The sequence below is a fragment of the Salvelinus alpinus genome, chromosome 17 (assembly GCF_045679555.1).
Source record: "Salvelinus alpinus chromosome 17, SLU_Salpinus.1, whole genome shotgun sequence".
NCBI classification, from domain to species: domain Eukaryota; kingdom Metazoa; phylum Chordata; class Actinopteri; order Salmoniformes; family Salmonidae; genus Salvelinus; species Salvelinus alpinus.
Window position 1 is genome coordinate 42,584,800 of NC_092102.1, and position 15,277 is coordinate 42,600,076.

Genomic DNA, 15,277 nt, shown 5'->3' on the forward strand with positions numbered 1-15,277 from the left:
TGACCTCACTGAAACTATTATTTCTCGTTTACAGAAAGTGAATGACCTAATCGATGACCGAATCATAACATGACTTACAATTCTGTCTCATTCTTTCTGGCGCATCGGTAAACATTAGGGCAGGATGAAAACTAAAGCATTACATCATTGTTTGAGAGAAAGCACGATAGCCTCCTCCATGTGATTGGAGGATACTCGTAGCCCAATAATTCTATTGGCTAATGATAGAAAAACAGGCGGACTTTAGCGACGTATTCTGTGGAGCGCGCATAGTGCTTCAAATACAGTGAGAAACGTAGGGCCAGGTTATAATGCACTGATGTTATGATTTTACAGAAGTCGGTTATTCTATTGTAATGCGAGCTTCGAGATAGAGAGAAAGGTTCAAATTGAACATCTGCAAGGTTATTACGACCGAAGATGTCAATATTGGTAATTTAATTTTCAAGGTGACAGCGAAATTCTTGTAACGAAGGAGTGGAAGACATCGTTCAATTGGAAGCCGCCTGCATTTGGTACAGAGGTAAGGGCGTTATCCAGTTACAGTAGACTACAGTAGACTAGCCTACTCTGTTCCTCTCCTCAGTGTGGCAATTTAGAAAAAGTTTCAAAATGCTTTATTTGATTATAATATCACATTTTGTCTGAGTAGCCTATGTATCTATCACATCCCTCTCTGTCTGTGACTGTGTGGTTTAGGTTACGGTGATACTCAAGTTTACCAATAATGTTGCCTCACAGTCAGTCTTTAACCTTGGAAATGCTTTTTATTAAGATTATCAACCATCATCCATATTCATAATCTTTGGATGCATGTTTATAGGACAACACAAAGTAGCCTAAATATATTCTCATAATGGAATTTATGTATTTTCTTTGCAGGTTTATAGATCATGCTCATCGTTCCGATATGATGTTGTACATGTTCTGGATTATGCAGGTGCCCAAAATAATAAACAGCAACTACCTGGCTAGATTTTTAAAAAATACGGAAGACACATTTTGAATGAATGCTTTCAGTTGTGCAACTGACTAAGTATCCCCCTTACTGTATCTCATAAATAAGTAGCCTCCGGTAAGGTTAAACTGACAAGAATATGACAATATGGCAGCTGCAAGTGATATACAGTATCATGATATGTAAATATTATTTTATTTCCGATCATTTGATTCAAAAGGCAATATGTGTTCTCAGACTTCAACTTGATCATGTAATATTCATCACCTGAACATATATTATATGCTTTGGCTGACAAGTCCAGAGGGTCTGTACCTAGGGCTCATTAAGCGTCTAATTGTATCTTATTTGACAGTTTAGAGCTTCAACTGGGGGAGCTATTCCCCAAAGGAATGGATGGTTATTTTGAAGAATTCATGCTCTTGACCTCCTTTTGCAACACAATTAGTTTTACTGCTTCTTGACTTCTTGAATGTCCCCCACCTAAATTGTTCTTCACAAATATAGGATCTGCAAAAAACAGGGCCAGACTATCGCATTTGGAGCCCCGGGGCACCGACCACCAGATTATTATTATTATTATTTTTTAAATGTGTGTGTGTGGGGGGGGGGGGGGGGGGGTCAGCTAACTTACTGCAATTTAAAGCTAATTTCTTGCAATTCTAAACTTTTTTTCCCATCCTGTTATTCTACACATTTTGCCATGAGGCTGAGAGAAACTGTTGCCGTTTTAAAGCTAATTTCCTGCAATTCTACACATTTTGCTATCATATGCTATCTGGGCGCCCCAACGTGCCTGTTCAGTAATCTGGCCCTTGCAAAAAAAAATATTTACAAACTTCCAAATTGAAGCCCATCCCCATCCCTCAGTTTTTGGAAACTTGGTCTGAAGTTAAAAGTGACTGATTAACTTACCCTTGCTCAGAGACATATTGGACCCAGAGAATGTGCATTGAACAGTATAAAGGATCTTGCAAAAAAATGTAAATTATCATCATCAGCATCACTTTTCAGTGTTAGGGCTGCAAAGAGAACAGATGCCATCAGATCTTTGATGCAGCTCACGCTAGCTTCTCCGAGATGAACATACTGAAAGGGCAATCAACTGCTCTTTGATATCTTGCAATTAGGCCCATACAGTATATCTAATGAATCGCATGCTGTGAGAGACCCATGCATGTACTTACAGGCATCGTGCTGGAAATACAGTTGAGTACGTTATTCACGCTCATATATAAGTAACTGCCAAAATAAAGGAAACATCAACCTAAAGTGTCTTAATAGGGCATTGGGCCACCATGAGCCAAAACAGCTTCAATGCACCTTGGCATATATTCTACAAGTGTCTGGAACTCTATTGAAGGGCTGCGACACCACTCTTCCATGAGAAATTCCATAATTTGGGGTTTTGTTGATGGTGGTGGAAAACGCTGTCTCAGGCTCCTCTCCAGAATCTCCCGTACAGTAAGTGTTCAATTGGGTTGAGATCATTTTATACATGACCCTAAGCATGATGGGATGTTAATTGCTTCATAAAATCAGCAACCACACCTGTGTGTGGAAGCACCTGCTTTCAATATACTTTGTATCCCTCATTTACTCAAGTGTTTCCTTTATTTTGGCAGTTACCTGTATATGTATTTTCATCCTTCAAGTGGATGAAATTCAGAAGACACATGCCCCCTCAGTTTCAATGGGATTGAGGCCTCCTCATGTACTTACCCAGACTTCATTGCAACAGGAGTGAGGCCAGGTTGGTTGGTTGGTTGCTGTAGCTTTACATAATACAGTGAAACACAGTGAAGAAGCTCTGTGCATCACTTTGAGGAGATAATAAATTAACTTCACAGACTAAATCATTAACAGTCGACAGTGCACTGTGGGAGGAGAGTGCGTTGGTAGCTTTTATGTCCCAGAACAAATGAACATGAAAGCGCTCCAAGGCATGTCCTTGAGCAAGCCTTTTCTCCCCTGAGTGATGCGTTTTCATTCTATCTAGCCAGAGTAATATGTCTATTGATGTGTATCACTATCTCTGTCTTAGCAGATTCACACTCTCACAGTAGACAACGCATTAGATATACACAGGGAGAGGGAGAGAGAGAGAAAGAGAGAGAGAGAGGGAGGGAGAAAGAGAGAGAGAGAGGTCATTGCAGCAAATAAAATGGATCAGACTAAAATCTTAGGCTGCATACTAGTATAACCCTGTACAGTATGGTATTAAGAGTGTTGTTTGCATAAAGCCTATAGCATGAATTGACGATAACATATTAATTATGTTACCTCTATGCTGAAATACAACTACCTGTACTTGAAGTGCTCTGGAAAATAGTGGATCAAAAAGTGGATAATTAGGAAATTGTTTCTGGTATCTCCGGAAATAATGGAGTGCTATGCTTGTGTACTACATCATCAAATTGTGTACTACGTATGTTACGAATTCAATTCGTATTATATGTTGTGAATTTGTTGTGCTTAAGATCCTGGGGTGCATCTTTAAGTGATTAAATGGATCAATTTGGATTTAAAAAAGACAGTGAATTTGAATAATGAATGCAGTCACATTTTAAAGATGTTACAGTTCTTTGATTGTTCATAACCTTAATACTTAAATTCAAGTTATCCCCAGGGGGTTGAATATCCATTAGTTTGTTCAATAACTGTAAGGTAATTTACTGTGCATTTGCATGAAGACTGCAAGAAACGGTTAAGAATTAGAATTTCAAGCATTTTAGAAAAATGCTTACACCAGTGGTTCTTTTCAGAGACTAATTTTATGCATTTCCTTTGGCATGTGCACATGTTCCAAACACCAACTGCAGTGACCATGTGTTAGATATTAAAAGGGGCAGAGATCATTTTCACGCTGCTTTGAATTATATAGTGCGAAAGTCATTTTCACAGAAAGCATTGTAAGAAATTAACATATTTATTTTCCCACCAGAACTAGTGTTGATTCAGTCTGGCTGAGCTGAAATAAAATTATGATGAAATTAGTATAAAAACCTGTGCAATTAATTTCATTATCATTAAATGAGACATCCCACTGGGCACACACTGGTTGAATCAACGTTGTTGCCTTTTTGCTCAGTGCAAAAAAGGCAAGGCTGAAAATTAGAGACATGCCTGCAGCCCTATCAATAATTCATAAAGCAGACATAAATGTTTTATCGTCTCCAATACATTTGCAAATGTGCAGAGATGTTGTATAACATTCAGGATTAGGGGAAAGAACATGTTTTAGAAGGAGCGAGCACAAGAGAGGGTATAATTAGAACTGCCCCTGGTTGTAAAGTCATCACACATATGTGCGGCTTCTGAATGACAAGGTAGATGACCAATACTGTATGATACATTGTCACACATTTCTTGGCACTGCCACAGCCATTTTACATTTTATAGTGATTTAGTGGTGGGCAACAGCAATATTATGTTCATTTGTATACTGTATTTTTTTGCGATTGATCTTTCATAATGCACAGGCTGTTCAGCCAATAACTGTCACTTGAAAGCAGAACTAGTGTATTTCTTGCGTTGATTTAACGAACAAAACAACTCTCCCCTGCCTGAAAGTAATGAAGTAGTAGCTCAACTTCACAATGGTAGTGTGAACATCTGCCGCGGTAATCTCTCTTAAATTAAAATGTGAGCCATGCAAAGCACCCTGCCTGGTCATGGCCCTGAGTGGCTCAACTTTGTATTAAGGGGAAGCATGGAGTGTAACATCTGTCTAAGGGTTGTGTTTCTAATGCCAGGAAGGGCTTTTCAGATACTTAGTTATTATCCCTCATTTCAACATGCGAGCACCTAAACAAGGTTGTTCATCGCAGCATTCAGAAAAACAATAACAGACCTTAGTTCCCAGCATTCCGTAAAATGCATAATGTCAGGTCTGGTGCAAATTGTTTATTCACGAGGAGGACTGGTATTTATTAACAACAGGGTTTTGTTGTCTTCCTATGACATTAGCTTACATGGTTACCGGTGCTTTTTAAAAATATAAAATTACACTTGTAAAGCAAAAATTGGAGTGAGAGGTAATACATAGTGATTAGTGGTTAATTTGTTGTTGTTTTGTGAGGTTGTCATTTCAAAGACCCGCGTCCATCAAAATGAGACAGCTGCAAGCATCTGATGCCCTAGGTCTAGGAGCACAGTTGACAGCCTAAAAATAACACTAGACCTTTAGACAATTTATTAATATACTGTCTGGATTGGACAGACACATCACTCACGGTTAGGAGAGGAGGCAAGAAGTCATGTCTGAGTGACAAAGGATTGGATAATGATGGGGACCGAGTATCCGGTTCACAAAGGATTGGAGAATGATGGGGACAGAGCATCCTGTTGACAAATGATTGGAGAATGATCGGGACAGAGCATCCTGTTGACAAAGGATTGGAGAATGATCGGGACAGAGCATCCTGCTGACAAAGGATTGGAGAATGATCGGGACAGAGCATCCTGTTGACAAAGGATTGGAGAATGATTGGGACAGAGCATCCTGTTGACAAAGGATTGGAGAATGATCGGGACAGAGCATCCTGTTGACAAAGGATTGGAGAATGATCGGGACAGAGCATCCTGTTGACAAACGATTGGAGAATGATCGGGACAGAGCATCCTGTTGACAAAGGATTGGAGAATGATCGGGACAGAGCATCCTGTTGACAAAGGATTGGAGAATGATCGGGACAGAGCATCCTGTTGACAAAGGATTGGAGAATGATCGGGACAGAGCATCCTGCTGACAAAGGATTGGAGAATGATCGGGACAGAGCATCCTGTTGACAAAGGATTGGAGAATGATCGGGACAGAGCATCCTGTTGACAAAGGATTGGAGAATGATCGGGACAGAGCATCCTGTTGACAAAGGATTGGAGAATGATTGGGACAGAGCATCCTGTTGACAAAGGATTGGAGAATGATTGGGACAGAGCATCCTGTTGACCAAGGATCCATTGTAGTTGGGTTCTTTAAACATGGCTAGAGGGGTTGATAATGGGGCGAGGTATGTTTGCCTGGGTAGTGATATCAACATGGAAATGAAGGAAAATGTGCAGTGATACTGGTATCAGAGTACTGGCTGCTGAATGTGCCTCTGATCCAGATAGAGGTCTGGTTGTTGTGTTCTCTCAACTGATCCATCCCTCCTACTGTACATCCTGCTGTAAAAGCATTCTCACGCACACTATTTTGTATATACCTACATTTTTATATTTGAGTTACACCCACTGATCTTTCAGCTCTGTGTCTATCCTGTCCTCCATTTGCACGTTCCAGTGTTCCACCCGTTAGAGCCCGTTGAGGTTTTAGAGATAAGGAACAGCCCTGGAGCACCAGCCATTAAGAGCAGCCCAAGGGTTGGTGCCTTTGCTACTTCCTGTCAGGTTGCCATGGCATCAGGCAAGGTGGCCCCATTTCCTGCCGCCTAGAGGAACTGTGGGGGTTACGTCCTAAGTGTGCCCCTGTTCTCTAATGTGATCAGACAGGCGTGGTGGAGACTGTCACACTTCCCAGCCAGACAGGGGCCCCAGCCCATCGCTGAGTGCTGCCAGCTCAGCGAATACCACTCTGAAACATCTCCCAATGTAATATTAGGACTGGAGCTTGCCTCCACTGTAGCCTCCTCCATCAGATATATTTGAAAGCCACTGACCGTGCTCAGCTCTGCCCCTCTGCGGCTTAGCTCTCTCTGATGCAACTCTCCAGGGAGTCAATTTGTGTGCAGCGCTTGAAAGGAGCTGGGTAATTATTCCCATCTTGTTTTCATTTTCGTGTCTTTTCATTCTGGTGCTATTGGTGTAACTCTAGTGTGTCAATGTACCGGCTTTGTTCAGAAGATTTCAAACAAGGCTTTGTCATGCCAACGTTTCCAAAGGCTGAGCAAGAGAATATGTCTTGGGAGTGCCACAGAATACTCACACTGTGTTTTTGTGATTTGATTTGTTACCCACTTCTTTTTCTCCCCACACTGTACTTTAGTGAATAATTGAATGAGACTGTGGGTTTGCTGTCTCTTTGGTGTAAGCCACTGACAGCATGAGGTATGTGTCTATGGAGGTTTGTGGAGAAACACAACAGATTTGGAGTGGGTTGACAATCGACCTCTTGACAGCTATAATTTAAAAAAATCATAGTTAATACATTGGATATGGGCTACAGTAGTCCACATGTTACTGGGGTTGAATGAGATACTAATGTTTTGTGCTGATGAATAAGTTACATTTGAGGAAAGGCGTCTGACCTAAATACCAAAAATACCCCAGTCTACCTGTGCATCTCTCACATTTTAGAGCTATTTCTCTCATAAAACATCAAGATGGTTGAGCGGAGAAGAAACATCAAGATGGTTGAGCGGAGAAGAAACATCAAGATGGTTGAGCGGAGAAGAAACATCAAGATGGTTGAGCGGAGAAGAAACATCAAGATGGTTGAGCGGAGAAGAAACATCAAGATGGTTGAGCGGAGAAGAAACATCAAGATGGTTGAGCGGAGAAGAAACATCAAGATGGTTGAGCGGAGAAGAAACATCAAGATGGTTGAGCGGAGAAGAAACATCAAGATGGTTGAGCGGAGAAGAAACATCAAGATGGTTGAGCGGAGAAGAAGCAATTTCCTGACATTGCATCAACGGAGCCTGATGCTTGTCCTCTTAAGGCTGTCCAATCGCACTCTGCCAAAGTTAAAATCCTCTTTACTGTGAGGTCATTGGTAAACAGAGTCATTCTAATGTTTGGAGAAATCAGTGTGTGTTGACATTCCCCTATTGAAGCTGACTGGTAGTTTTCAAAGAAGCTTTATTGGATAGCAATATGAACTTCAATATGGCAGGTATGCTGGGGAGGCTTCAGTTCCATTAGTATGATACTGAGGTATTTAAAACAAGCAGTGGAATCAAAGTCTGTAATAGAGAATTAGGTGCCAGTTTTCAACATTTCACCCTTGTCTGGTTTCAGGTTTCCTTTTCATGTTGGTGTTGTTTCTGACCAGTGCGGAGGCAGCAGGGAATAACATTATTTAGCTTCCTGAGCAGTAAATGCTGTTCGACCCACTGATTCATTGTGTAACAATGCCTATTACCTGTCACCAGCCTCTCACTGCCTGCCACAGAACCCACAGAAACTAGTGGAGAGAGACATGGAGGCACACGTCTCAACGCCACACATAAACTGATCCTAGATTTATTGTAACATGTAAATGATCGTCACAAACAAATTACATTATTAAAAAGCTACATTCAAAATGGATATACACGGCTACAGTATTGATTTCTTCATTTAGTTTCCTCCGGGTTAGAAGAAAAGAAAACAGCCCAGTGTCTCCTGTGCCATGTGGAGGTTCGGTTGAATTTACCGTGGGCTCCATAAGCTGATGGACACCTTAATGCCTTTGGCTTGACAATATTTTTTCCTGCTGGGTCAGGGTGATTTACAGAGTAACAGGAGCTCTGAATCATTCATACTGCCCCGGTCTTCACATAGACTTTTATTTCTTAGTTGTGGCCCCCTGGAGTAACACAACATCACAGCTTTAAGGAAACGTTGTTTTCCACGATGTGTTCTACAATTACCATGAATGTTAAAAAGAGATAACTATTCATCGCCTGTTTAAGTGGGCTGCCTCATTAAAAAACATTTGTTTTATTGATTTATTTGCAGGTGTGTTGTAAAACATAAACAAATACCTGATAGACGTTACTTTACCTTAAATAAATAATAACTTACAAATGAATGATTGTTGACCATATTTACCATGTGAAATGCATTATTGTCATGCAATATTTTTTACAATATGTTTTATAATTTTTTCTTACAGCATAAGACCAAAGCTCCATCGTCATAGCAGAAGAAGTCACAGTTTAACCTGCCCCAGGGTTAACAGGGTTACCTCATTCTACTGCAACATGGGAGGATCTGGGATCTGTGCTCGACTGATGATTGTCTTTCTAATGGTGATCTCATGTCAAAGTTCAGAAGCTAGTTCTCTCTGCCCAGCGCAGTGTGTATGTGAAACACGTCCATGGTACACACCTCAATCGGTATACCATCAGGCCAAGACGGTGGACTGCAATGAGCTCCATCTTAGTGGGGTCCCGTGGAATATTTCAAGTGACACTCAGGTGCTTCTCCTCCAGAGTAACAACATCTCCTCTGTGTCTGTGGAGCTCCAGAGTCTAGTCAACCTCACAGAGCTGGACCTCTCCCAAAACCACTTCACACAGATCCAAGACATTGGACTGCACAACCTGACCCAGCTTGTCACTCTCTACCTTGAGGAAAACCAAGTAAAAGAACTGCAAGATTTCTGTCTGAAGGATCTTGACAGTTTGGAAGAGCTTTACATCAACCACAACCAAATCTCCTCCATTGGGCCTAAAGCCTTCTCTGGGCTCAGAAACCTCCTGAGGCTCCATCTCAACTCCAACAAGCTGGTGGCCATAGACAGCCACTGGTTTGAGTCTCTCCCTAACCTGGAGATTCTCATGATAGGGGAGAACCCCATCTTGGGGTTACAGGATATGAACTTCCACCCCTTGTCAAAGCTGCACAGTCTGGTGCTGGCTGGCATGGGCCTCAGGGAGGTCCCGTCGGGAGCTTTCCAGGGGTTGGAATACCTGGAGAGTCTGTCCTTCTTTGACAACAAGCTGACAGCAGTCCCCAAAGATGCCCTCCGGGTCCTACCAAATCTCAAGTTCTTAGACCTTAACAAGAATCCCGTTGGCCGTGTTCAGGAGGGAGACTTCCATGATTTCCCCCATCTGGAGGAGCTGAGTCTGAATAACATGGAGGGACTGGTTGCCATTGAGAGGGGGGCGTTCTCCAACCTCCCAGAGATGGCAAAACTGGAAATTTATAACAACCCCCATTTAGCTTATATTGATCGTGCTGCTTTCATTGACATGGGCGGCCTGCGCACTCTATTAGTCCACAACAATGACATCAGCCTCTTGTCACACGAGGTTTTGTCCTCTTTCCCTAGCCTGGATGAAGTGAGTCTCCACAGTAACCCTCTCAGGTGTGACTGCCTCTCTAACTGGGGCCCAGTCCTGGGGAACCAGTCCACCCTCAAGCTGCTGGAGTCCCAAATCACCCTCTGTGCCTCCCCTCCCCATTTGGTTGGCCACGCCCTCCAGGAAGTGGTCACCACCAGCTGGAATGTTGTCAGCAACACCTGCCTCCCTCACATCTCCCTGCACACGTTCCCCCCTCTGCTCAATGTCACTGCTGGACAACCCCTGACTCTGGACTGTTGGGCTGTTGCTGACCCTGCACCTCAGTTCTACTGGGTGACGCCAACAGGAGACAAGGTGACCTCAGAGGCTGTCTCTGCAGTCATGGTGGACGGCAGGAGCACAAAGAAACACAGACTGCAGGAACAGGGGGCTCTGGAGATCCTCCAGGTTGAGCCAGCTGATTCTGGCCTGTACACGTGCGTGGCGTGGAACACAGAGGGGGCGGACACGCGTAGTGTGTCAGTGTACGTGGAGAAAGGAGACTGGCACGGTGGCAGGCTGAATGTAGGGGGGCACACGGTAAACACCATAATGGCCCTGGTGGTCCTGGCTAAGATCATCCACTCCCAGTCAGTGGTCCTGGAGTGGAAACTCTACCCTCCTCACTTCCACAGCTATGAGGCATCTCAGCCCAAGTGGTCCAGCGCCACCATGAAGATTGACAACCCTCAGATCAGCTATACAGCCAAGGTTCCGGTTGATGTGCAGGAATACAACCTGACTCACCTGTTGCCCTCGACAGAGTACAGAGTGTGTCTGACCATGTCAGCTACAGAACAGCAGACGCAACACTCCTGCATCAACGTCACCACCAAGGAGGCCAGTTTTGCTGTGGAGATGGTGGCCCAGCCCACCAATGTGGCCCTTGCAGCTGTCATGGGCTCCATGTTTGCCATCTGCATCATGGCCCTGCTTGTCTTCTACATGGGCCGGCGTATGAAGCAGAAATCCTGCCATCACTCCCTGAAGAAATACGTGCAGCATGCCACCTCCATCCCCCTGAATGAGCTCTACCCTCCCCTGATCAACCTGTGGGAGAATGAGACTGACAAGGAGAAAGAGGGTCCAGTGGATCCCCAGAACTCTCAGATTGACACCTCAAAGACATACATGTGGTAATAAAGGTCAAAGTGCGTAGATGTAACAGAGACATTTAAAGACGTTTATGTACTGTACTGTACTGTATGTAATCTTAGTTACTGCTCAATCTTGAGATTTAAGAGTAAGATGTCATTGTGAAAGATAAGGTATTTTTAGACTGCAGATCTCTAGCTCAAGCACACTTAGTTGTCCTGTTGAATAAGGATCCTATTGTAATGCAGTTATGTTACATAAGGTGAGTGGGCCAGGTTTGAAGTGTCCATGGCCAAACACACCTCCACAGAAGTACACTGTAACATCAAGCATGTAAGATATTTTATTGTTTATTTAATTCACTTTCTAGATTATATTTAACTAAATATGAAACGAAACCATACTACATTTCTGCCAGAGCACTTAGGTCAAGACCTGTTCACTGCTGCTTACTAATTCCAAATCACTGCTTAGGATTTCTTGCATGTCTACCTGCATGTTTTTCCTGTGCTCTGACTATTTAGTCAAGTACCCCTTCTCACCTTTCCCTTTGAAATATACAGGTGTAAAGCTGACAACAAAAATGTTTCTTCTACTTGGGGGTCGTATCCTGTTGTTCTTTTCTCTTTAGATGATTACTCCTACCAAAACGGACCCTGTTTCATAGCTTTAAAGGTGGACTCGGCGATATGACGTAGATGGAGAAAGTAAACAGCATAGTGGGTCATTTTCCGCAACAACTAAGAGCGTTGAAGCGCGAGGCTCAACTTCTCCGCTTATTTTGGTGCCCTGGCTACCACGCGAACCCCGTGAAACGAAATCGTGCACATGCGCAGATACTGTGTGTGACTGTGTGAGAGCGAAGTCTTTCTCATATCTGCGTGCAGCTCGTGGCAACGTAATTTCACTGAGTCTACCTTTAACAGTTCATGAACATACAGTAAGGAAATAAATGCCATTCTTGTCTGGCATTGCATTTATTGTCCATTTGTTACTGTTAGCCTGCACATGAAGAAAAAAAACAGCATTTGAATGTATGTTTATTTATTTGTTTGCTAACTTGTTTCATATATATTTATTTTCTCACATTTTATAATCGAAAAATGTGCATTATAGTTAACCTATGCAGGATAAATTAACACTACCCTCATGTTCTTTGACTTGTTCATTACCAAACCTAGATCATGATGAAGTCATGCAGAGTTTAACCTTTATTAAGATTCACTGCATGGACAGTTAAGTGGTATTAACACCATGCATTTCCCTTCACACACAATGCAACATTTAGTGCTATCTACTGTCTATCATGGTGGTTAATTACCACATACACGTGATTTATATATGTTCTATTAAAAATAGATTTCTAGAATATAGCAATTTAAGGTTGCACACAACGGCCAGTTACTGCATGAGTTTGCACTATATTTTGTGGACTGTTTTTGACTGTTTTTTAAACCATGCCATACAGTACAAGTGAACCTATTTAAGATGGAATATTTACTCAAAATACAATGCACTTAGTTGTTGGATTATGCTCATCCAAATGTCTCCCCTGTACCAAAATATTTCAACCAAGATTCGACAGCTTGAGCATATCTGGAAAATGTCTCCAGGATATAACTGCTTTTTAAATCATAGATGAAACACAATATTTAGACACATTACATGGTTTTGCATTACATGTAGGAAACTGGTTATTTTTTCATTTAATTTTATAACCTGATGAAACATCAAAACATTTTATTTATGTGCTTATTTGTTTATATATTGATTGATTGATTATGAATATGACACATATTAATCACAAATCAGTTTTTTATATATATATATTGAGCTATTCAAAAACATTAAGCCAAGGAATACCATGTCAGACACAATACATTTATTGTGTGTATAGTTCCATAACAAAGAGGCTGAAAATATCTTTTGATCTATCAAAATGCTGTAGCAAAAGGCTGACTCTCAAAATGAAACGTTATTGACTAAAGCACGCCCTCTAGTGGCATTAGGTCATTAATCAAAGTACAGTGTAACGTTTCAAATGATGTAGTCTAGAATTTGATTAAACTTGACAGTGAAATGCAGGGTATTTTGTATTATAAAGCATATTGTTATATTTTAATTAAACCATTAATATTCCTCAACACTTTAGACGTATCGGTCTGTGCTTCTGTAGTTAACGGGAGATGACTGTGAAGAAATGTATTTCTTGACATGAATAAAATCATTATCCCATTTATTTGAATTTCCTGTCTCCATTTGTTTTGTTACGGGAACATTCTTCTCTTGTAATATGGAAGAGAAAACATTTCAAATTTTAGTAAATGATAGGCAGAATCTACTGCACACCCACAGCTGATTTGTGAAGGTGTTGAAGGCAAAACTGAAGAAACAGGAAAAAGTCTCTGCACACTTCTAGTCAGATGCAATTTTCTTTATTTGTGGCTTAGCTTTCGGTCAGCTGACCTTCATCAGAGGCTCTGATGATGGTCAAATGACCGAGCTCAGCAACAAGAATCTGAATGGAAGTGTGCAGACTTTCCTGTTTCTCAAGTTTTAGTAAATGCAAATCCTATAAATCAAATCAAATGTTATTTTACATACACATATTTAGCAGATGTTATTGGTCACATACACATATTTAGCATATGTTATTGCGGGTGTAGCGAAATGCTTGTGTTCCTAGCTCCAACAGTGCAGTAGTATCTTAACAATTCACAACAATACACAATACACACAATCACTGATTCACTGAATCACAAAAATCACTGAAGCTGGAGACTCATATCTCCCTCACTAGCTTTAAGCACCAGCTGTCAGAGCAGCTCACAGATCACTGCACCTGTACATAGCCCATCTGTAAATAGACCATCCAACTACCCCATCCCCATACTGTATTTATTTATTTATCTTGCTCCTTTGCACCCCAGTATCTCTACTTGCACATTCATCTTCTGCACATCTACCATTCCAGTGTTTAATTGCTATATTGTAATTACTTCGCCACCATGGCCTATTTCTTGCCTTACCTCCCTTATCCTACCTCATTCGCACTCACTGTATATAGACTTTTTTTTCTCTACTGTATTATTGACTGTATGTTTGTTTATTCCATGTGTAACTCTGTGTTGTTGTATGTGTCGAACTGCTTTGCTTTTTCTTGGCCAGGTCACAGTTGCAAATGAGAACTTGTTCTCAACTAGCCTACCTGGTTAAATAAAGGTGAAATAAATAAAATAAAATAAAAAATCTAAAAGTAAACAAATGGAATTAAGAAATATATAAATATTAGGACGAGCAATGTCGGAGTGGCATTGACTACAATACATTAGAATAGAATACGGTATATACATATGAGATGAGTAAAGAAGTATTGTAAACATTATTAAAGTGACAATTTATATTAGGCTGCAACACAAGAATGATGTCACGTTCTGACCTTAGTTCCTTTGTTTTGTCTTTTGTTTTAGTATGGTCAGGGCGTGAGTTGGGTGGGTTGTCTATGTTAGTTTTTCTATGATTTTCTATTTCTGTGTTTGGCCTGATATGGTTCTCAATCAGAGGCAGCTGTCAATCGTTGTCCCTGATTGGGAACCATATTTAGGTAGCTTGTTTTCTGTTGGGTTTTGTGGGTGGTCATTTTCAGTCTTTGTGTGTCTGCACCAGATAGAACTGTTTCGGTTTTCACTTTGTTGTTTTGTATTTTGAAGTGTTCACTTTCATTAAATAAGATGAACACTTACCACGCTGCACCTTGGTCCTCTCTTTCTCCCGACGACAACCGTTACAAATTATGTATATATGGCTACCTGTGGAGATGAGAGGGGAAGAATGAAGACCAAGAAATCCATTTAATTATTTTGGATATGATATAATTAATCAACAAGGCCCGAGGGTGTGTGGTATATGGCCAATATACCACAGCTAAGGGCTGTTCTTTTGCACAACGCATCGCAGAGTGACTAGACACAGCCCTTAGCCGTGGTAATTTGGCCATATACCACAAACCCCAGAGGTGCCTTATTGCTAGTATAAACTGGTTAACAATGGAATTAGAGCAGTAAAAATAAATGTTTTGTCATACCCTGGTATATGGTCTGATATACCACGGCTGTCAGCCAATCAGCATTCAGGGTTCGAGCCACCCAGTTTAGGGTGTATCACATCCGGCCGTGAATGTGAGTCCTATAGGGAGGCGCACAATTGGCCCAGCATCGTCCGGGTTTGG

The 15,277-nt window shown here is 41.5% G+C and overlaps 1 protein-coding gene across 1 annotated transcript; it reads left to right on the forward strand.

The window, feature by feature from the left end:
* Positions 1-266: 266 nt before the first annotated feature.
* Positions 267-13,288, forward strand: LOC139542984 (leucine-rich repeat neuronal protein 1). The gene is made up of 2 exons (XM_071349022.1): positions 267-523; positions 8,778-13,288. Exon 2 carries the CDS (start codon positions 8,866-8,868, stop codon positions 11,092-11,094), a length of 2,229 nt encoding a protein of 742 aa, XP_071205123.1. The 5' UTR covers positions 267-523; positions 8,778-8,865; the 3' UTR covers positions 11,095-13,288.
* The last annotated feature ends 1,989 nt before the right edge of the window (positions 13,289-15,277 follow it).

Excerpts from the sequence above, each read along its gene's own strand:
- LOC139542984 (XM_071349022.1), top strand. The coding sequence starts at position 8,866 with ATGGGAGGATCTGGGATCTGTGCTCGACTGATGATTGTCTTTCTAATG.